Below are 22,718 nucleotides of genomic sequence, written 5' to 3' on the forward strand. Positions count from 1 at the left end.
CTTTTCTCGCCCCTTACTTAGTTTTATTACATATATTTAACATTTGAACCAGATCATTGCCCTTTCAGTCATTAGGAATTTACCAATTACTGCAGAGTTGCTTAAAATGTTAAGAATTTGCTAAAGCAGTAGAGTGCTAGAGCAAGAATAAGCTCATAAAGCAAATATCTTTCAGCCCAGAAGATGCAGAACTTTCATCCTTGGGTGTGAGGAAAGGGGAGAGAGGAAACATTAATTAAAAGCCCCATCCCTGGAAGTGTCCAAGGCCAGGTTGGACGGAGCAACCTGGGGTGGAACTGGATGAGCTTTAAGGTCCCTTCCACCCCAAACCAGCCTGGGATTATTAAACCTGTGTTTGTACAGTGATGAATTACTGTTATTAGCACTCAGATGCTGAGCTGTGTGTGCTGGGACCAAAAAACCTTCAAATTACCTCGTTCAGAGCTGCTGGGAGCTCGTGTCTTAATTAGGGTGCTCGGAGAGGGCGGCTTTTAATTGTGCCCCTGCCCTTTTCGGGGTTTGCCGCGTGTGTGAGGTACGGACGTGTGTGCGCTGGGGCTGTGTGAGCACAGCTGCGCTGTTTGGGCACAAGATTCCCGAGATCACCGCTGGAAAAAAACCGTGGGATGGAGCTGATGGAGATTTCCAGCAGAAATACGGGATGTCTTCATTTTGCAATTAGTCCTCGGAGAAGCCGGGGCGGTATTGGTGGATTTTCGGGCTGCGTCCGGGAACCGCTCGGACCCCGGAGCAGCAGGCACCGCTAATTACCGCCGTTTATTAACGCCAATTACCCGCGCAGGAATGGTCGCAAATAACGCGCAGCCACTGGAAAGCACCCACAGCCCTGGCCTTGGGACCCCCGGAGGGGCGGGACCGCGGGGGCCATGGCGTGGTGCTGCGGTGCCCCCCGAGCATCCCCACCCCGCGCGTTACCCCCCTCCCAACCCGAGCATCCCCCTCTCCCCGCGCGGGCGGACGCGGCCCCTTTAAGAGCCGTGCGCGCGCGCGGGGCCCCCCCCCCCCCCCCCCGTCCTCCCCCCCCCCCCCCTTCCTCCAGCTCCCGCGCTCCCATTGGCTCGCAGTAAATGGGCTGCGGCCGCGCGCGGCCAATGGGCGGCGTGTTGCTATGTGGCGGCGGGCGGCGATTGGCCCGCGGCGCTGCCACTCAGCCGCGCGGCCGGGTATAAGAGGCGGGGGGGGGCGGGCGGGGGCGGCGCTGAGGGCTCTGTGCGCGTCGGCGGCGCCGCGCTCGCTCCGCGCCGGGACGCGCTCGGGGCGACCGCGGTGAGTGAGGCACCGGGAGAGGGGGGACAGCGCTGGGGGGGGCTGAAGCCGAGGATCTGGGGGGTCCCGGCCCGCGGGGCGGCTGGAGTTGTGTGGCTGCGCGGAGCTGCGCCACAGCCGCGTCCGTGTGTCGCCGTGTCCGTGTGTCGCCGCGTCCCCCCTCCATTCACCTCGCTGGCCCCGGGGGGCTCCCCCCGCATCCTTCACCGGCACTGACGGAGCCCCTCGGGGCTGACGAGGGGCGAGCGGCCGCCTTTGTGTGCGGGGGAAGGCGGGAGCGGGTCGGTGGGATCCCCCCGGCTGGGGATGGACGGGAGGGACCCCCGGGAGGCAACGAGGAGCAGCAGCAGGAGGAGGAGGAGGAGGAGCAGAGACGGTCCTTCCTCGCCGCCCATCTCGCTGTAAACGCTCGATAACCCCTCGGTGGCCCCGCACGGAGCTGTGCGGGAGGCTCGCGGTGGGACCCCTGCCATGGGACCCCCGGGAAGTGCAGCATCTTCTCCGGGAGCGGGGCGATCCTGCCCCGTGTCCCGCACCAGCAGCAGCAGCTCTGTATTTATTTACCAACACTCCGGAGCCCCTGGAGACCGGGCCCTGCCCGCTGCAGGCGGTGGCTCCGGCGGTGACATCACGGCACGGGTGGCACAGGGCACCGGGATTAGCCTCTGCAAGGGGCATTCCCGGCCTTGTCCCGGGCACTTTTGGCTCATGGAGCACCGAAACCAGGCGCAGGGTGGCTCGGCCGGGCTGTGCGGCTGCTGTCGCCGCTGGTTGAGGGTGTAGCAGCCTCCCCTGCAGGGTGACAGGGTGAGGGGCTTCCATAGAAACCTCTGGGTTTGATCCACAAGTCTGAGCTGACGGGAGTAGCTCTGGGGCGAGCTGCGGGGTCGTAGCTTCAGGTTTTAACGCTGATTTTTTTTTTTTTTTTTTTTTTTTTTGAAGCCGAACCGATTCGAAACTCTGCGCTTTGTAAGGTGATTTTAACGGGGTGAGGGGGGGAAAAAAAAAAAAAAAAAAGAAGTGGAATCCTCGCCTCCTTCTCCTGCAGTTGACTGGAGCGAACCTGCCCCCGCCTTTGTGTGTAAATACAGCCCGAGGAGGGCCTGTCAGAGGCCTGTCAGCCCGGTGACAGCAGCTGGGAAGGGAGGGACACACACAGCACCTGCCCTGCTGCCAGTGCCTTCCTCGGGGCCTGCTCCTGCTCCGGAGGAGGATTTTCTCCTAATGCGTTTACAGTTACTTAAAGCTTATGCCGGGCAGTGCAGAGAGGCCTGTGTTGAGTTAGAGGGTTGTAAACAAGCAGATACTGAGGGAGCTTGACTTCTAATCCGTGAGAGGATTCTGCCTGGAAAGGATGTGTTTTTGTGACTTCATTCTTGCAGAGCACTCCCACTGATTTTTCTCTGAGCTCTCATCGTGTCGGATCCACGCCTCTGGTTCCTTGTAAACCTTGTTTGCTGTGTAACTGCAGTGCTGGAATAGGGAATTAAGATGTTCTCCTTTTCTCCCTGGATCCCTGATTCTTGTTTCCTGCTGAAAGGCCGTGTACAAGTGAGCGTTGTGCTTTGAAGCTGAGGTTGGGAATGCTCTGGGGAGGGCAGAGACGTTGCTTTCATCTGATGAAGATGTCAAGTACATCCTTTATTTATTTATTTAATTTTTTTTTTTTAGCCTTCTTTGCAGGTGTATCTTTCACAGTGCCAGGATTGGACTAACTGGCAGAGCTGTGTTGGGCCTTGAGCTCCCTCATGTCCTCCAGGTTCAGAGATTTTAAAAAAGGGATTTCTTTCTTTGCTGCTTGGCGGCTGTAGTTGAGTCAGGGTTGTGTTGAGGAAGACAACATCCCTACCTGTAAATCCACATTCCCTCAAAAGCTCCTTGACTCATGGAATGAATACCTGTTGCAGAGAGAGAATTTAATTAAGGAACTGGTCACTCTGGGTAGGTCCTGGCTGGCAGTTTAGAAAGTGGGAGCTCCTTGATCTTGCTGTGGTACTACAAAAGCATTGTAAGGATTGCAGGGGAGCAAAAACCATTTATTTTGTGTTCTTGCATCACCACGTGCGTGGAAGCCTCTTGAAGAGACACCAATAAAGCCAGGCTTTCATTGGGCTTTGGCCATTAATTGGCAGAGGTTTGTTTGCTTGAGCTTAAGCAGAGTCTTCATTAGAGGTCAGCTGTGGAGTGCTGGAGCAGAGGAGTTTAGGAGGGGTCACTAAGTGGAGTCTGGAATGGAGAAACTCAGTTCTCTTGGCTGCTTTGAGGCTGATCAGGGTGTCCAAGGCAGAACAGGGGAGCAGAGTCTATTTATCACACTGAAATCAGGATATTCAGCTTTCTTTTTCCCCCCTCCTTGATAGAGACCTGTAAGTTGGTCCTTCAGGATCCTTTTTTCTGTACCTGTTTATTTGCAGATCTTCTCTTCCAGATCTAATCACAGTAACTAACAGCTAAGGACAGGTTTCCCTTGCCTTCCAGAAGCCAAGGCTAGTCCATGAAGAGATGGGCTTATTCCTTCTCAAGGGTTTTTGAGTTCTTCAGGACAGGTTTTTTAGCTCACAAATCATCGTGTGTGTTGGTGGTGTGATGCCCACTGAGGATCTGGATTTCTGTCTCCCAAAACAAAGACATTTTATAGTTGGTCTTTTTTAGGAGAATAAAAACATGGTTTTCCACAAATGCTGTGTCTTGGGCCTGATCACATTCCCTGTTGCCCCCACTGGTCCCTGCTCTTCATCCTCCCTGGAGTTTGGCAGTTGGTTCTCCCCGAGTCTGTTTTCTGCCTTGTCATTTTGCCTTCTTGTCCCCATTTGTCAGGGCCAGCGGCTGTTCTTGCCCTGATTGTTCTGGATTCTTCTTCTCTGTGACCCTTTACTCAACAGCCACATCTTCCAGGCCTTTCTGAGAGCGTTTTCCCCTCTGGAGTGGGATGTGTTGGACATCAGGAGCAGCTCCCGTCTCCGGAAGCGTCACTGGACTGGCCAAGCCACTTAAGGCTGCAGGAAATAACATAATTAATGAGACTTAGTTCTCCCACATCTTGTACCTGACAATCTCAAGTCACTTGACAATGCTAATTAAAGCTAATCACGCTCCTCTGTTTTTAGTAAATAGCTATTATCCCTGCTTCACTCTTGCTTTAACAGATGATAGTGCCAGGCAGTGTGAGTCAGTGCAGGTAAGGGAGTGTAGGAGCTGCCTTCCTGTCTCCTCACACATCCAGCTAGACATCAGTCCTTTTACACCTGCTCAGGTGTTGTATGGCACATTAAAATGTGTGGTGTTTTGCCGATTCACAAAAATAAATTGGTTTTTTGACTCTTTTTTTTTTTTTCCCACTGACATCGTGACTCGCACAGAACCAAACTCCCGCCGTCGAGCGAAGGCTCAAAAAAAAAGTAACTTAAAATTTCAAAAGCTGGGGATGCTTTGAATTTGCCCTTCAGAGGACTTTGGGATCCGCTGGGAAGGGAGGCAGAGTGGTGTCAGAGCTCTCTTCCCTTCTCCTGTTTCATGTTGGCACTCGCTGCACCGTGAGGACAAAACCGTGGTGTGACCTGGGCATTTCGGAGCCCTGGAGCTCTGGGAGGTTGAGGTTTCACTGATGAAATATTGCTAAAGGATGGCTCAGGCAAGATGTTACTGAAAACAGACTGTCCAGCAGCACAAAAAAAAATAAAAAAGGAGTTGGAGTTAATAATTAACTGTGGGGAAATAAGAAATCTCCACGAGAGCCCCAGGAACTCCCATCTCAAACATTGGTCAGGGCTGTGAGGGGTGAGTCAGTTCATGTACCTTGGCAGTCACATCCAGGCTGGAGAGGATATCCAGGAGGAACTAATGACAAAAACTGGCAAGGTAACAGCTGACTTGACCTTCTTAAACTAGATTCAGTTATAAAGTGTCTGTCATGTGAAGAATCAAGCTCTAAATCTTCACCTGACTTTGCCCCCTTGACACAGTGTTGCTAAAGGAGGGTGAGGACAGTGGCTGAACTGCCACTGGAAGTTCATCCCTTGTTAGTACAGTAACTGTTGCATATAAAAAGTGTTTCTGGCAGAGATGGGTCAGAATTCACCACCTTGGCTTTCCTGGGAGAAGAGTGAGATGTGCCAGAGCAGAAAGTAAAACCCCTGTCTGTCCTGTGACAGGTGAGCTGCTGGGCAGGGAAAAGATGCTCCTGGGAAGAACCCTCTGAGCAAACAGGATTTGTGAGCAGGTGAAAACTTCCAGGGCTCAGCAAGGGCAGCTTGCAAATAATAAGTCATGACAGGCAGCTATGGCAGATCCTTCTTTAGTGTCTTGGAGGATATTGGAAGGATCCTTGGAATAGATAAATGTTCTCACCGTGTTCCCTGTCAGTACCCAGCTTTTATCAGGGAAACAGATGATCCACCCAGCAGACCCAATTAATTGAATCCTAGTCATTCCTGCATTTGCCAGAAAGGGAGATAATAGAACCATCTAAGGAGCACCAAAAAAATGTAATGATAGGAGATTATTTGGACAGCCAGACTGTTCTGCAATTAAAACAAATCAAGATGAGAAGTTGGGAAGATAAAGAGCGTTTCCATTTTGTCAGTAAATGGTCAGTTGGGTGGGAAGAGCTTTTCCTTGATGCCTTAGTTCATATTGGTGCTGGAATAGCAAAGTGAGGGTCTTGTTTCTTTTTCTAGAAGTCTGTATGTTGGTAATACTGGCCAAGGCCTTGATCTGTGGCTCCAAATGTGACCATCCCTTGAATGTGGGGCTTTCCTGAGCTGAGGAATTGTGTTCTACAGTGTGTTGGAGCCATTGCTGTTCCCTCACTCGATTATCTCCTGTCTCCTTGGCTGCTTCAGATGAAGGAAGGGCTTTCACCCCATCCTGGGGGTGCTGGCACGACTTTTGCAAAATGTAAAGGAGAAAATAGAGTCATTTGTGTGTTAAATTTTGTGGGATTTGCTTGTAGGAGCACAAATAAGTGCTCCTTGTTTCCAAGGAGCCCTGCCCAGCTGTGGTGCCTCTCCGGCCTCTCCTGGAGCTGGACACGGGGTTTGGCTGGAGGTGTTGGATTTGGAGGTGGGCAGCCTGCAGCTCTAATCTTGCCATGCTGCTCCTTATCAGCAGCACAGCCTCTTCTGCATTGCAAAGATATTGCTGCCAGGCAACCCCTCGGAGAGTGGGAAGAGAATTCAGCCAGAGGTGTCACTCATTCCTCGGGAGAGGCTGGATCCTGCACTCCGTGTTCCTGTGGTTTCAGAGACAGGCCTGGAAAAGGTAATGAATTAAGAAGCCAGGCCTGTGAGGTGATGCCTGTCCTGGCTGTCCTGTGCCTGTGGAGGTGAAATTGGAAAGAATTTGATTAAAATTTCCAGAATTCTTTCCCTTCCCTGCTTCCCAGTGCTGTCCATGGCATGGCTGAGTGGGTTGTTTTGCTCTGAAGCTCATGGAGAGGTGAGTGAGCAGTTCTGAAAGAACCATCTTTGCACCATCTTCCCTGGGTTACTTTAACCTGTCCCTTCCCAGCTCTCTGAGTGCTGTAGTTCATACAAGAAAGGTTTTGCTTGGAATGCAGGAGTTTTCTGGACTTGCTTTTCACCACGTGGTTGCATCTGAGAACCTGAAAATGTGCTGTGTGGGTGTTATTAAAAAAAATAATAAGTGAGACTTTTAAATTTGGTTCAATCTCCAAATTGCCAGAAAGGAAATCAACTGTGTAAAGAACTGATTTTTAAAAAAATATTTTTTTAAATTACTTTGTTTTTAATAAGTTTAATGGATTTCAATGGATTAATAGTCTGTACAGTGACAAAGCCAGACAGACTTACATGAAATTCTAACCCAAAGTGAGTTTTAAAATTTACTCTTTGTTCCTTTGAAGTTTCAACTCATTTTTCTGTACTTTCTTTCTATAAAGTCTCTCCATCAGAGAGAGACCAGGGGGTTTGTTGTGGGGTCAGTGTCTGTTTTTGACGAGGAGAGTTGTGAGAGACCATGAAGTGACACATTGCTGATCTTAAAAAAAAAAAAAAAAAAAAAAAAAAATCAAATCCAACCTTTGAAATGTGGTTGGTGTAATCCCCGTGCCAGTTCTGCTGGGTTTGGTGTTCTGGCTGTTCAGCAGGGTAACGCTGTGGGGTTTTTCCTGCTGGGCTGCCTGTGGTATGTGGGGCACAGCAGGTGCAGGGGGTTGGCACCCTGCCATCCTGGATTCCCTGTGGACACACAGTCTGGGATTGCCTCCTGCTGCAGCTCCTCTTGAGGCCCTCTAGTGGTTTCCTGGCAGATGTTTGGGATGTTGTTTGCCATTGGTATCACCCTTTTCCATCCATCCATCCATCCCTCCCTCCTCTTTTCCCTCGTGGTGCAGGATGTTGTCTCCAGCCTGCAGAGATGAAGTGCCTTGCTAGGAGATACCCAGAGGGACAAAGGAGGTTAAATATATTCCTGGTTGAAGGAAGTCTAAGTGAGGAACCTGCTCCATTCTTTGTCTTGTAATTGTGTCCTTACATCTGATAAAAGTAAACACAGAGGATTCCTGCCCATCTTCTGCTATTTCTTGTTTTACTTTCCCGTTTCCAGTGTTTGGAGGATGAGCTGGAGGAGCCCAAGGTGTTAGAGAAGGACACTCATGGTTCATGTCACTGCTGTTGGTTGTGCTGGTGCAGCTGAGCTGCTTCCAGTGTCACCTCAGAGAGAGTTTGATGCCTTCCAGCAGCTCAATGCTGAAGGAGTAAAGCACATTGTGTTCACCCATCTGCTGTTTAAACTCCTTTCTGGCTTTCCCTTGTGTTCCATGTTTAAATTCAGAATGCTCATCCTTCCTTCCAGGCCTTTCCCAATGTACATCCCACCCTCCCACTCTCAGATGATCTGGTTCCCCTTTCCCAGAGCTGTCGCAGTCCTGTGGTGCTGAGGAGCTCCAGAGCTGCCCCAAACTGCCCCAAACCAGGAGCTCTTGCTGCTGTGCTCCATCCCCAGGGGATGAAAAGCTCCTGAGCTGTGCCAGGTGTCTCTGAGGGTCCAACACCTGACATTCATAACTTCCATTCCACAGGGAAGGAAAACTGGGCAGCAAACCCAGACCTCAGTTAGAGACCAACCTTCTTCCTTGAAACTGCAGTGCACTGAGTGATGTTAAGGCAGCTTTTGTCAAGAAAACCCTGGTAAGGGAGTGTATTTACCTCAGGCATTTTCTTAGAATCGTGCTCAGACCCTGGAGCAACACAGGCAGCCACAGTTTGGGACCTTGTAGACACAGAAAACTCTCCAAACCCAATTCCTCTTGTGCTTTCCTTGTGCTGGGCATAAGCACATCTCAGGCTCTTTCTATATTAATGAGAAGAGGCAAGGAAGAAAGGTTGAATTTCCCAATAGCTGGATTATTCCAGAGCTGTTACAGGCAGCTTTCTGTAGCATTTGGTATAATTCAATAAGCATTTCACAGGCTAAAGTTTATCTTTAAAATCAAATAATCCATAAAACAAACCCCCAGACCCAACAAACCTGTTGTTTGTCCTGCCACAGTGAACAGGAACATTTGCATCTGACCCTCGTTGCAAATGGGTTCTATTCAAAATGGGACTTGTGGGTGGTGGTTTTGGTCTCTACCATGTGACATATGGACATGCAGTGGCCTTGTCTGGCAAGTGTTTGGCACAGACTTTCTCCTTTTTTGTGTTTCCTGAGTCGCTGACAGCTTCGTGTGGAAAGTGGGTGTTGGACACCCACAGGTGGAGGGAGAATTCTGAACCAAAAATTGCCTGAATGGTGAAATGTGTGTCATGATTTTTCCCTTCCCGGAGCTGAATCTGCTTAAAACTCAGCAGGATTAGGCAGAGCAGCCCCAACATCCCCAGTGCAGGCAAGCAGAACACTCAGCTGATTCCCTCCCTGATAACCACAATAAATTGAAAGCTTTTTCTTTAGAATTCCTTCCTTTTGTCTAAACCTGTTACGAACTAATTAATAGGCACAAGTTTCTGTTCCGTTGACTCAAGTGTGTCCATCCCAGAGACAGATTTCTCTTCATTCTAAAAACCAGAGGCACATCCTAAGTTCATCCTCATGCCCTGGTTCTGCAGCAGAATGACTGCACCACTAGCTGTTAATTGTGTTTTAATTCAAATGTGTTTGTCACTAGTGCTGAAAAAATCCAGGAGGTTGGTTTTAGTGTTGCTGGGAGCCACAGATAGTCCTGAACACATCTCAGGGTGATATTTAAGACAGAAGTGGGTCCTTACAAGCTGCTGGCTGTGCTTGTAGGATGTAAGAATGCATTTCCTAGTGGTTTTTCTCTCCTCTGCCATACTGTGATGAGGTCAGAGGTCTTGGCAGATGAAGCACAGGTGATCAAACTGCCAGGCTGAGCCCTGGGTGAAGGCAGTGCTTTATAAATGATGGTCACCTGAAGTTTTTATTCAAGGCACTTCCTTAACTACATTTCCCACCAAGATCCTGGCTCCCAAATCTTTATTCCCTCCTTGCCTAAAGCAGAGAGATGGAGTTTGCCTCCTCAGCATAACCCAGAGAGCAGGAACTGCAGTTCATCTTAGTCTGTGCTCTGATATCATCTTGCTTTTTTTTTCCCTTTTCTCTGAAAGGTCAAATGTTTTTGCTGACGTTAACTGTGTTATGAGGTCAAACAAATGAATGCTCATGAAATGCTTTTGCAGAAAGCTGTGTGCAGCAGATAATTCTCTGTGTGTTCATCTCTCTGTCAGATAAATGCAGCTGTAGGATTTCCTGCTTTACTCATTGTTCTGGGGCAGTGATGCTTGGCAGGCCTGGACAGAGGGGTCAGCAAACTCCAAATTAAGGGCTTGCTGGTGTGTTGTTCTGCTTGGGATTCATTTATGTCTCCAGTGGGCTTGGGAGGGCCTGTGGGTTCTCCAGTTGATCAGGAAAGGAAAGTTTGGCATGACAGTATAGGAGGGAAGAGGTAAAACTCTGTGTATTTAGTGATCCATGGTGAAGTAAAGGAGAGATTGCACCATTTCATTACAGCTCAGTCAGGTCTGAGGTTTAGGCTCAGTCTGGTTTCTCACTCAGGAATCAGGTGAAGTGGTTGCCAGCCCTTGCTTGTGCTTTGCTCCAGATGGTCTGTCCCTGGAATCCGCGTGTCCCAGACAGGGCTCGGTGCTGTGCCTTGGGATCCGATTGCATTTGGCCCCAGAAGGAGCACACTTAGTCTCCTGCTTCCGTGCACTTGGAGGCTCCCAGATTCCAGGTTCTGAGCTCCATCAGGGCTGGGATGTAACACAGCAGCTGCTGAATCAGGGGCTTGGAATTTGGGGATGGTTCTGTTGCCTTGTGACTGTAAAGGTTGGCCCTTGGTTAGTTCAGGAAGGCTGGGAGGTGTTGCTTTTACTCCCACCTAATCAGCAGAAAATAAGGAAGGATTCTGCCTTGTTTTACATCTGGTTTCTGCCCCGTTGCAAATTTAGGGTGCAGTCCTCAAAGTGCTCCTCACCTTGGAGGGGAACTCAATGCTCTGATGTAAAGCTGACTCAGTTTTGACAAAATCCTGGTGCCTGTGGAGGACTGGGGTAGATACAGGTGAGGACTGTCTGATTGCTGATTAGAGCCAAAGGCAAATCCTGCTGAAATCCAGAGGTGCAGCTGTGGAGCAAACAGTGCCCAGGGAGCCTGCTTGGCAAGTGGGCAGATCAATTCATGGCAAGACCCCCTTTTGAGGGAGTTTAGCTTCTGACAGGCTGGGAAGTGAACCCTTCTGTGTCAGGATGAGCCCTGCAAAGCTGGGGCTGTAACTTTAATTGGAAAAGGTTAATCTGATTAGTTGGTGTTTGCAAAGAGCTTTAAGAATGAAAACTGCTGTGGAAGTGCTGACTGCTATGATCAGGATAGATATGATCTATCAGCAGTTTCATGGATGAGTAAGACTCTTTTTTTTTCCCATTTGACTGTGAGGGAGCTGCCTCCTGGAGAGCAGAAGAAAAATATTTAGGAAAACGAGGTAAAAACGGGTGTCCTGTTGTCATACTGGTGTCCCCCCCCCCCCCCCCCGATGAGCAGTTGGTTCAGTGGGTCACACTTCCAGAAGCAACTTAAATACTTTGAATCTACTTTTCCAACCTTGGGAGAAGTGTTGAAGATGGGGGTTTCCATAAACACCACTTTGGTACCCGAGTGCTTTGTCCACTTCAGGAATTGCCATTGCAGGTCAAGTGGAGGGGGGTTATTTCTTGGTGTTCTCATTTTGGGGGCGGGTGGTGGTGGTAGGGGAGTAGTTGGTGTTGTTCCAGTGTTTGATGGACAAAGTGCAGGCTCAGAAACTGAGCAGAATCACATGTTTTATGGAAAGGGAAATCCTCCTGGGAGGAACAGGCAGAGTTCATGATTAATTTGTAGCAGTGCATGCACGCCATGGATCAGGGAAAGGGCCCTTCTTCCTTTAGGCTTCTTCCATCCTCAGAAGAAACATTTGTAGTTTATAGGTGTGGGATCTGAAAAAGGGATTTCTGCCCACACAGAGAGACCCAGCCTTGAGCTGCCTTGCAGGTGCTGTCAGATGATGTTGCACTGTAAAATGGTGTTTCCATCCTGAATAGGGTTTTTAACTGTCTCTTGCTATCAGGAATAGTCTTCAGAGGCTGTGCCTTGCTTTGGCTGCTGTCAGATGTTCAGATAAAAAAAATAAAGTACTAGAGTGCAGTTTATAGAGTGGCTTCAACCTTCAGAGCTTTCAGGGAGTTATGAAGGAGAGTGGAATGCAGGAATCCTCCATTTCCCATGTGGAAACTAGGGCAGAATGGAGAGAAAAACTGGTTTGGTGACTCGTGTGCTTACCTGATGGCTGAGAAAACCCAGGTCCAGCTCCCAGTTTTCCCGTGGGCTTCTGGGGTGTCCTGTCAGTGAGTGACCCAGGACAGGAGCTGGCAGGGCTGACTCTGGTCCCCACTTTTCCTCTGGCTTTGTCAGGAGCTGGGCCTTGACATGTGCAGTTCCCCAGAGGTCTTCGGGAGACCAGACTTGATGAAAGTCATCTCAGCACCTCTGTAGTCATTTCCAAAGCCATTAAGTGCTGGAAGAGTGACTGGAGATTGCAGTGCTGGAGCGACAGGGAGATGGCAGATAATGGCAGCAGGGAGAGGTGAGGGCAGTCAGCGAGTCACTGCTGAGCTGTGAATAAATATCTGTGCTCCTGATCTAATCCACAGACATCACTCCTGTCTCCTGACTGCTCTGCCTCTTCCCTGCCCTGGATCAAACCCTGAACCATCCCGTGGGCTGGGAGACCGTTGTCACCTCGGTGAGCTGAGCGCGGTGTCTCTTGTTTTCCGAGCGCAGGTTTGTGTGAAGTCCCCTCTCCTGTGCCCGAGTCTGTTCCTCTGAAGCGTCACCAGCGTGTGGAGCCCGCCCCACACACCCATCCCCTGCCAAACCACGGCCTTTACCTGCGTGTTCCGGTGTTTCCCGTGCGACCCGTCCTGCGGGAGTGCCTCCTGGGCCGCCCCAGAGTTCCCCCAGCGCTCCGTGGCTCCAATGGTGAAGATGACAAGGTCCAAGACTTTCCAGGCGTATCTGCCTTCGTGCCACAGGACCTACAGCTGCATCCACTGCCGGGCTCATCTGGCCAACCACGATGAGCTCATTTCCAAGGTATGTTCCCGACCTCGCCCGGGCGGCGGAAGGTGCGTCGGCTCACGCTCTGGGTCACCTGCCATGGAAGGGCCTGGCCTTACCCAGCGCCTCCATTTTCACTTGGAAAGTGGGCCCTCAGCCCAAAGGATCTGTTTGTGAGCTGCTGTTCTTGTTTTAAGTGATTGTGGTCCTCAGCATCCTCGTGAGGGGCGGGTGCTGATCTCTTCACCCTGTGACTGTGACAGGACCCGTGGGAACGGCTGGAGCTGAGTCAGGGAGGTTTGGGTTGGATATCAGGAAAAGGCTTTTCACCCAGAGAGTGGTTGGGCACTGGAACAGGCTCCCACAGGGCAGTCAGCAGTCACAGCACCAAACCTGTCTGAGTTCAAGAAGTGTTTGGACAACACTCTCAGGCACATAGTGGGAATCTTGGGGTGTTCTGTGCAGGGGCAGGAGTTGGACTCTGATCCTGATGGGTCCCTCCCAGCATATTCTATGATGCTATGACCTTGAAAACAGTAGTGGAGACAGGATTCCAAATCCAGCCCTCTGGAGTGCTTACAGGTGGTCTGACCCTTCCTGTGAGCCTCCTCCCTCTCATTTCCAGCTGGGAAACCTCCCCGATGGTCAGGACTGTGGAAGTCACCTTCCCAGTGCTTGCTGTTCATGTCCCACCAGCAGAGCCAAGGGGTTGTTGCATGGTTGTGATTTGGAGGAGAAGTGTCTGGAGAAGTTGTCTCTGTTAAACTCAGAGCTGCACCAAGAGACAAGACTAAGGGCCCTACTCAAGGGAAGGTGCTCTGATGCCTCTGTCAAAATGTGGGGTGGGTTCCAAAGACTCCTGAGTTGGTCCTCAAACACCCATATTTTTGGCACTCTATTACCAGGACACTTTGCAGTGAAAAAGCAGGGATGGGTGGTGGGCTGTGCTCTGAGCTGGGGAGGGTGCAAAGGTTCTGTCCTGTGTTCTCATCTGTTGAGCAGAAGGTGAAGGGTCTCGAGGATAAGGTAAATTAGAAGCTTTCAGAGCCAATAAATCAAGGGCCTTTGATGCAGAGGGAGCAGGGCAGTAAGAGGATCTCGTTCTGAAGTGTGAAAACTAAACTTCCTCAGAGTGTGTGTTGGAGCCTGCAGTGCCTGGCTGTGGTCAGGCCTCGAGCTTCCAGGATTCGGCTGCCTTGGAATAACTGTTCCGTAAAGTTTATTCAGCTTACAAAATCTGTGTTCAGAAAAAACAGACACAGCAGAAAGATTTATGAGCTGAGGTGACTGGAAATTGGTGCTGTGTCTGCAACTTAAACGGCTCAGCTTCCTGGAGCAGCCTTGGGAGGAAGGCTGGGATCACCAGAGGTGCTGTGTCCATTGGGAAAGTGTGCAGTGCTTCCCCTCTTCCTGCTGGCACAGAATAGATTGCAAGGTGTCACCTTGCACTGAGGGCATCTGTCCTTGCAGGGTTGGCACCAGCAGCCGTGGAGATCCTGCTGGATTTCCGTGGTGGGAGCTCAGACCTGTCACCTCCCGTCAGAGTCTGTCTCCTTCCTTTTTTTCTCCTGGCTGTTGTGTGGGCCAGGTTGATGTGTTACCTCTGTGGTGTTGTCTCCATGCCAGAAACTGGAATTTAAATATTCTGGGATGAATAATGCTGATGGCAGACTGCTCAGGTTTGGGGTTGTGCAGTTTCTGAGCAGACAGGATTCCCATTAGGATGTTACTCTGGAGCTCCTCCTGTCCTGGTACAACTGCAGTGGTTCTCAGAGCTGTCCTTGAGGGACTGCAAAGCCTTCAAAGAGGAGGAGGTTGTGCATTTCCTCAACAGAAAGGAGTTTTGAAATGTAAATGTAAATTTTGAAATGTAACCGCAGTCTGTGCCCTGGGGGGGAAATACCTTCAGCCTTTTGGGGCAGCTCAGTGACTTCAGGCTCCTGTGGTGACTTCAGGCTCCTGTGCTCGGTGAGATGGGGCAGGAAAACAGGGCAGTGACTCCCCTGCCTGTTCCCTGGGAGAGCTGATCCCCTGGGTTTTGTGTTGGGACACAGAAGGTGCTTCGCTGGATGAAGAAGGAGCTTGTTTTCCTTGCTGCTTTTGCAGCACATTTGAGTTTGTGCTCTGCTTTTTTCTCTCGAGGTGGCTGGTCCCCAGCCAGGAAAAACACAAGGCTGTGCATTCCCAGTGCTTTCACCTTCGGTGTTTCCTTCCCCTCCTTGTTCCATGTCCGTGCTCCAGTGCAGCCAGCTTTGCAGGCTAAGGAGCTTCCAGCAGGGCAATGCCAGTGCTGCCAACTGCTTGGAATTTTAGCTTCTGTCCTGCAGAAACTGCCCAGGAATGCTGACTGCTAAAATACAGACACGAGGGAAAGTAGGAAAACACAATATAAGGCTGTGTGTGAATTGTGGAGGTGTTAACTCCAGTGAGCTGTGGGATCTGCTCATTCTAAAAGTTCATTTAGACTGAGGTGTAAACTAATACTTGGGACCACAGTGCTGGTGGAGCACTAGCAAAGAGTTTGGAGGTTGAGGATTTATTTCTCAGGGTTGTAAACATTAATAAGGTACATCTTTGTATAATTGAAAACCTTATGAAAGTAATTGTGCTGCAACCATGATTTGTACAAGTGGCTGTTCAACAGAACAGTCCCTGCCTCGGGGGGGTTGGGGGGGGGGCTTCCAAAATGTGTAGAAACTTTCCCAGGCAAACTTAAATAGTCGGTGTTTGATCTGTTTGAGTTGGAAACATCTCCCCGAGGCCTTGTGCAGTTCTTTCATCACAGCCTTGTGGCAGCATCGAGAACCAGGCTGTGCAGTTGTCGTGCTTGTTTTCCATAAGAAAATGTGGCAAACGGAAGGAAGGAACAAGCGCCGTGGGGATGGAAAAGGGAGTGGGAGACTCTGCAAACTGGAGTGTTTCTCAGCCTGTGGTGTATCTCATCCTAAAGCTGACTGTCACTTGAATCAAAACAGCCCAAATGACACCATCCTTGGAAACATTCCCCAGAAAACAGGCTTTTATGTAACAGCAGGGTGGTGGGGGTTTGGCTCCGTGGAATTAATTCCTCTGTTCCTTTTGCCCCAAGTTGTGCAGAGCCCACAGGAGAGCTGGGCTGCTCTGCCTGCTCTCAGCTTTCAGCTCCTCTGCATACACACAGGTTGCAGCCCTGGCTCATGCCCTTGGCTGAAACACAAGCTGGAGCTGAATCCCAGTATTGTTCTGTGTCAATCCATACTTTATTTCCTCTCCATCTCCCGAGTTTCCCCTCTTAGCCCTTCAGCACCAGTGTTAATTTACTGTAGCTTCAAAGTCACAGCCCTGGGTATCTGAAACTCTTTGACAAATATGCCTTGGCAGGGCAGTTTTTGCTTTCTTTTCTACCTAAGGAAAACCTTGTGCCTTGAAAGGGGTAGAAGGTTCCTCAATAAGCCATTGCTATTTAAAGAAAATAATCAATGCTGAGGCTTTTAAGAAAATCCAAAGCTGTTACACGAAGCCCAGCTACCAAAATGTTTCTTACTTGGCCTTTTATCTTCTGCAGCCCCAGGGAGAAAGTGGTTTAGTGGGTCTGATTTGTAACAAGATCTAAATTGTGGGTTGGACCGTCTGGCCAAGAAAGGCCTTATTGACTCAGGAAATAGGAAGGTGATCAGATAGATTGGGTGGAGCTGAGTAACTACTTTTCCTTTGGTGTCTGGGCTAGCATGACTGGAGGTTCTTGTTCCCTTGCAGCAATGCATCATTTAAAAGGCTGTGCCAAATTTAGCACATGCTCTTGTTTCACTGATTTTTCCAATGCCTGAGTGGACTGAGACTTCAGGAACTCAACAGATTCCTGTGTGACCTCGAGTAAGTCACTGGGTATCTTTGTTCCTCCTCTCCCCACCTGTGCAGTTGGAATGCTGCTGTTTTGTCCAGTCTGCTTGGAAGATAAAGCTCTGGAGCAGGTCCTGTCTGCTCTTCCAGGTTGGTACAGTGTGTCCCAATCCTCCTCCGTGGATTTGCTGTAAAAACAAAGATACTGTGCCAGGGGACTGTACTTAAAAAGCACATTTCAGTGTCTTCCAAATTGCCAAAAATTAAGTGAAAGGTACTTCTTGTTACATCTGTCCTTCCCAGGCACAACATCCCATGGCTTGGAGAATGTTTAAGAAAAATATAAATTCCACAATCAATGGTGGCAAAACCTCTCCAGGAAGGAGACAGAGTGGCTTTTCTTGAGAAATGTGCCTTCTGCATCGTTTTCTCGTGGGGCCTGGAGGAACAGTTAACAAAACAGACATTCAGCAAGGCAAAGAGCACCTTTTCCTTCCCAAAATGGCAGATGAGATGCTGATTCCTGCTGATTCTGTGTTACTCCAACTTTGTCAGCCCTTTTTCTGTGTAATTGGTGCCCAGTAAAAAAAAGGATGGGAACAAGAGCAGAAAGATGCAAAGGCCAGAATTGCCACATCAGTGTCTTGGTTGCTGATTTTCTCTTGCCATGTGAACAGTAATTCAGCAGAAACGTCCCTGCTCATGGAAATATGTGGAGAATGTCTTGTGGGCGTCCTGCAGTTTCTTTTTTTTCCCTGCCTTTCTGTGATCCAACTGCTAAACATTATGCAGTGATGTATCTTCTGAAGTTGCCTAAAGGCTTGTGAGGAGGTTTAGTGTTTCCCTTTGATGTCTGCGTGGAGCCTCTGCTGAACAGGAATGTGCAATTCCTCAACACAAAGGGCTGCAGCTCCTGCAGCACTGAGAATTTAGGGAAAATACAGGACTCCTGTGTGCCTGACTTTCTCAGATGGGGTTGGGTTGTTCATGAGGGAGCACTTAGAAGGTCTTTTTGATCTTCTCAGTCAGGAGTTGAAAGGTTTATCAGCAAAACTCACTCCCAGTTGTTGTGGCCTGGTTCCTTCCCAGCCTGCAGGCTGCTGGAGCCTCCAACAGCCCCTCAGTGAGACTTAGGGCACTCTGAAAACATCACACTTTGCTCCATGTTGCAACTGGGGGATCTTTAAAAGGATCTGAAGCTTTGGTGCAACATCCAGATAAGTAGTAGATGAATTCAGCTACTTGGAAGCATTTGAGGCACCACGTGGAGGTGAAGTGGAGCAGCAGTTGTTGGGCTTTTGGGTTTGGCTCTTTGCTTTTTCCTTTCTTGTGTGTTCCCAAGTTTTAATGTTCTTGGTTCTTTACTCCCCAGGAACCAGCTGGTATTTGTGTGTCAGCTCACCTTGAAGACAAGGAGTTATTTGCTGGGTGGGGGGAACATGCACAGAAGCTGAAACAATAATCCTAAAATTACAACGTGGTGATCTTTAATCTAGTGGAAAAAGGAGTCTTTCAGTGTTCAAGACAAGCCAAGAGAAAATCCTGCATTTCCATCATGGGGAAAAACAGTGTGTGAGCTGAGACGGGTACTCCCTTCTCATGGGTCAGGTTCTTACTTTTCATTACACAGCTTTTATTCTTGCTTTGAAAGTAGATCTTGCATCTTCCCAAATATGAATTTAAGTTCCCAGCTCCATGGTAAGGAACTCTTAAGGCCAGGAGGAGCCATCACATCATCCCATCTGACCTCCTCTGGAACATGGACCAGTGCATTTCACCAGGATTGCAGCAGTTCTTTCAGGGAAAGCATTTAGTCTCCATTTGAAGACTTCAAGGGGGAAAATTCACTGCTCTCTTGGGCCATTTTTTCCCAGTGGTTAATCATCCTTACCATTAAAAATCAAAGACTTTGAATTTAGGTTTGTCTGACTTGTGCTTCCTGTCATTAGCCATTATTTTTCTTCTTTTCCTAATAAAATACATCTCTAGTACCTCCTATTCCTTGCTGTAAAAGGCTGGGATATGCAGTCACCAAGATCACTCTTAATCACTTTTTTGGACAGGCTAAACAGATTCAACTTTGTCATGGTGCAATCTCATTTTTTTTTTCCAAGTTCCATTTAATTTTTGTGGTTCTCTTCTCCATCTTTAACATTTCAAGATCCTTTTAGGAATGGGGACAGGGCTGGTTTTATTGTTCAGACTCAGCAGTAGCACCTTCTCAGCACATCATTTCATAACTGTGCTGGTCTCCCTGGCTCAGCCCTGCACAGAAAGCTGCTGTTCATTTATTTCCTGTAGCTCCTCATGCACCAGGTTTATCAGTTTTATGCACATTTCTAGAAGCTGTCCAGCAGCTCTTGGATCCTGCTTTTCAGCTCTTGTTCCCTAATGAGTTGCCACTTCCAGGTATTATTCAGAGCTTGCCCTTAATTGCAAGTATCAGAGTTGGAGCTGTAAGTGATGAACAGCAAAGTTTGAGTGTTTTTTAACTTCCCATTTCGCTGCTGTGAACGTGAGGGAAAAGGTGTCTTGTAGTTCTTGGCTTCCCTGAAGTTTAAAATTAAATTAATTCTAGAATTAAATGCAGATTGAGAGGCTTTCAGTTTGTTTCAGGTTGTTAAATGGGACTTTTCCTTCACAGGAGGTCGAGTGTTTATTAGGCAGGAGTGAACTTTTGGAGACAAACTCATACCAGGGCATTTTCCAGACAGGTTGGGGTTTGCAGTGGGTCTTTTATTTGAGCCCCTCTGAGCAGCCTGTGTTGGAGAGGGAATAAACAAACAATGCCCTTTGCAGGAAAAAAAAGTCAGGATATGAAATCTGAGCTGTGCCATGAGAATTTGTGGTGCCTATTCCACAGCCCAGCCACCTCAGTTAGACCTTTCTGTCCTGTGTAATTGCTTCCTCTGGGATTTACCCTACAAGTCCCTGTGTTCCCTGGGATCCATAGTGGGATCAAAGACAGGCAGGATCAGGCCTCTTATTTAGTCAGGATGTGGTTGTTTAATAGAACAAGCCCGAGGTACTTTGTACCTCTTTGTATAACTGTGTTTATGCAGCAATTAACTGGTGTGTGATTTTTAAAATACTTCATTCTCTTCCAAAAAAAAAAAAAAAGAGAGAGAAAAAGGTAATAAATCACAATAGTTTTGAATTCCCTGTCAAGGAAGAAGAACAGGGTAAAAATGGATTTTTCTAATCCATCACTTTCTTTATGGAAACAGCTCTCCTTTCATCTGCTGCTTCCTCTGCCGAAGAATTGATGACCTGGGCATAAATAAAATATTGTTCCCATTTATTATCCAGGGAACTGCCAGGGACGAAGGACAGTGAATCATCAGGGTTTGTGCTGCAACTGCTGCAAATCCTGAACAACTGGAGCACGGAGCTGATCAGGTCTGAGCCTTCCTGGGTTTTGGGGGGGGTCCAGTTGGAAGAGGAGGGAATGCCAGCAGGATCCAAGGCTTGCTGATGGGGGGAGCTGCCCTGGGAGCTTCCCGTGCAGGAGTGTGCTTTTAATCTGATTTATTGCTGTAAAAACTGTAATTGTCACACACACACTGGAGAGTGGGGGGGGGGGGGGGGGGGGGGGTTTCACCTGCTGCCCCTGGGGAGGAGGCCCTGACTTCTCAGGAGGAGTCTCTGGTGGTAATTTTTATTTTAGAGCAGCAGGGAATGCTGTCAGAGGGTTTCATATCTGTTTTAGGGAGCTGTTGGAGGAGTCTGTCCTCACTGTTGGGCCTGGCAGTTTTTCCCATCCAGCAGAACTGGAAGGGGAAGGATTGAAGCTGGAGCAGACAAGGAAACTCCACCCAGAGTCTCCTCTCTTAAAACACACAGCAGTGTTCCCATGGCAATCACAACTGTTGGAAATACTGTTGTAGATACTTATTCTATCCTTTTTCATCTTAAAGTCAAGTTTTGAAGTGCAACAACAGCAGCAGCAACCAGAGACCATCGAAATCACAACAGAAGCCCCAAAATATTGTGCAGTTTTATGGAAGTAATAAATTCAGTGTGGGTTTTTTTCTGTTTTGTTTGCCTTCAGTGGTTTGAGCCTTTAGCGTTCACATTTTGAAATTCCACTTTGAAGTCTGTGAGCTGGAAACACATTTCAAAATAAATAGGAACAGAGTCCAGGGTCCCAGGGCTTTGGGAAGGAGGGGGAATAGCACAGGGCTCGTGATAACAGGGTGAGAATTCAGTGTTGTGATGGAACTGAGGCAGAGCCTGCCAGGCATGTGAGGGACCAGGGGACAGAGTAGATGGCAACTATTTTCTGAATTTTGCCATTCTTTATAGAGTTTAGCTCAGCTTAATTTGTGTTAGAAACCCCTGTGCTCGAGGCAAAACAAACCCCTGGATCTGGGGCAATTTGTGTTCCCCTAAACACTGATCTCCATTAATTACAGACATCTCCTTCCAGCTGCAATCCAAAACATCTCCCCTTGGAGAGAAACCTCCTGCCCTCCCCCGTGGTGCTAATGGACAGTGACACATGGATTAATAACTGGGAATGTGCCCCCGGATCCTGACCCACTTAAATCCCTGGGTGCAGTTTCTGTGCCCGGGGGCAGCGGCCCCGTGGGAGCGTCGGTGTCACCTTCGTGCTGTGCTGACGTGTGGCCGAGCACGGCTCCCATGGATCAGGCAGCACTTCCCATGGGATCATCCTCCTGGGCAGCAGGGATGTTATGGAGGTAACACTGCAGAACAGTGTTCTCAATTTTCACAGTGTTTTTGGGAGTCTTGTGAACAGCGAGGATTTTTTTTTTTGTGAGGGGATGAGGGAATCTCACTTTAGAAAACTGAACCAACCAACCAACCAAAAAAAAAAGAATTTGAGGATTATTTAAAATTAACTGCTAATTAAATTTTCCTGAGTGTTTTAAGGATCAGGAGGGGGCCGTTGGAACATGTGGATTGCAGAGCACAAGGGCTCTTGCAGATTGGAGTAGGGATAGAAGAGGCTTCAGTTTCCTCCTCTCAGCATCTTTGGAACTCTGCCCTTCAGTCTCAGGGAGGGAGGACTCGGACCTGGCTCACACAACATGGATGTTCCAAGGGCTGAAGGTTCTCCCCTCACAGCAGAGCAGGAATTGATGCTTTCCCAACAAAAGTGGGATGTAGTGGAAGCATGAGGTTCTTCAGGCACTGATAATTTGCCCTGTTAATTGACTTTTTTTTTTCTGGCAGTGTCACCATAAGCCTTTGTCAAGCAGCATTTCATGGCAGTGATGCCAACAGGATAAGGGCAGGGATAGGGATAAAGATTAGGGATAGGGATAGTTCATGGCTGTGTGTTCAGACCTTTTGCACTGTCTGGTCTCTCCCCACCTTTCCTGTGTGGTGAAAGTGCTGAGTGGGTTCCTGTCTGGACAAAGGGCTCTTATCAGGACACAGCTCATTCCAGGAGCAAGGAATGCCAGGGTTGTTTGGACACCTGCTGCTGCCAGGAGGCAGGATAAAAAACTACCACCACATCTCCCACCAGCATTAAACTGGATAAAAGTCTTTCATCTCCCCAGCCTGAGCACCTTCCTGCTCATAGGCTGCTTCACCTGGGACACAAACACAGTGTGAAACTGCTGGGATGGAGCTTTTCCAAGGATGGAACATTGGGGTTGTTCCCTGTGTGTTTGCACAGCAACATAAACTGCTGGGGAGCAAGGCTGTGCCGAATTAATTGAATTATTTCAGAGATGAGTTTGGTCCACTAATTCCATATCGATTCTGGGCTTTAAATAGCATTAAGGACCCGTGTTAAAACTCAATTAAAACTCAGGAATGCAGTGAGAACAGGGTAAGGTCACATCTGTGCACATTCTGAGGTGGAATAATGTAACTGTTTCCCTTGACATGGGTCTGTGTCTGGTGTAATGGGAGGTAAATTGAATCTCTGTTTAATCTGATCATGGGCTGCCCCTTCTGTGAGGAAGAACAAGGTGGAATTAATGAGCCCTGAGGAGCTCTCTGAGGTCTGCGTGGATACAGGGACCAAGTAATTGAACTTGTGCTCCCTTGGGAAATACTTGAGTGTG

The 22,718-nt window shown here is 48.8% G+C and overlaps 1 protein-coding gene across 1 annotated transcript in view; it reads left to right on the plus strand.

The window, feature by feature from the left end:
• Nucleotides 1-1,230: 1,230 nt before the first annotated feature.
• The window catches only part of YPEL2 (yippee like 2), a 29,091-nt gene continuing 7,603 nt past the window's right edge, over nt 1,231-22,718 (plus strand). The window contains exons 1-2 of the mRNA XM_027660283.1: nt 1,231-1,287; nt 12,580-12,891. Coding sequence (XP_027516084.1) covers nt 12,775-12,891 — 117 coding nt within the window. The 5' untranslated portion in view covers nt 1,231-1,287; nt 12,580-12,774. The remainder of the gene's footprint in view (nt 1,288-12,579; nt 12,892-22,718) is intronic.

The sequence above is a fragment of the Corapipo altera genome, unplaced genomic scaffold (assembly GCF_003945725.1).
Source record: "Corapipo altera isolate COAL_440 unplaced genomic scaffold, ASM394572v1 271, whole genome shotgun sequence".
NCBI classification, from domain to species: Eukaryota; Metazoa; Chordata; class Aves; order Passeriformes; family Pipridae; genus Corapipo; species Corapipo altera.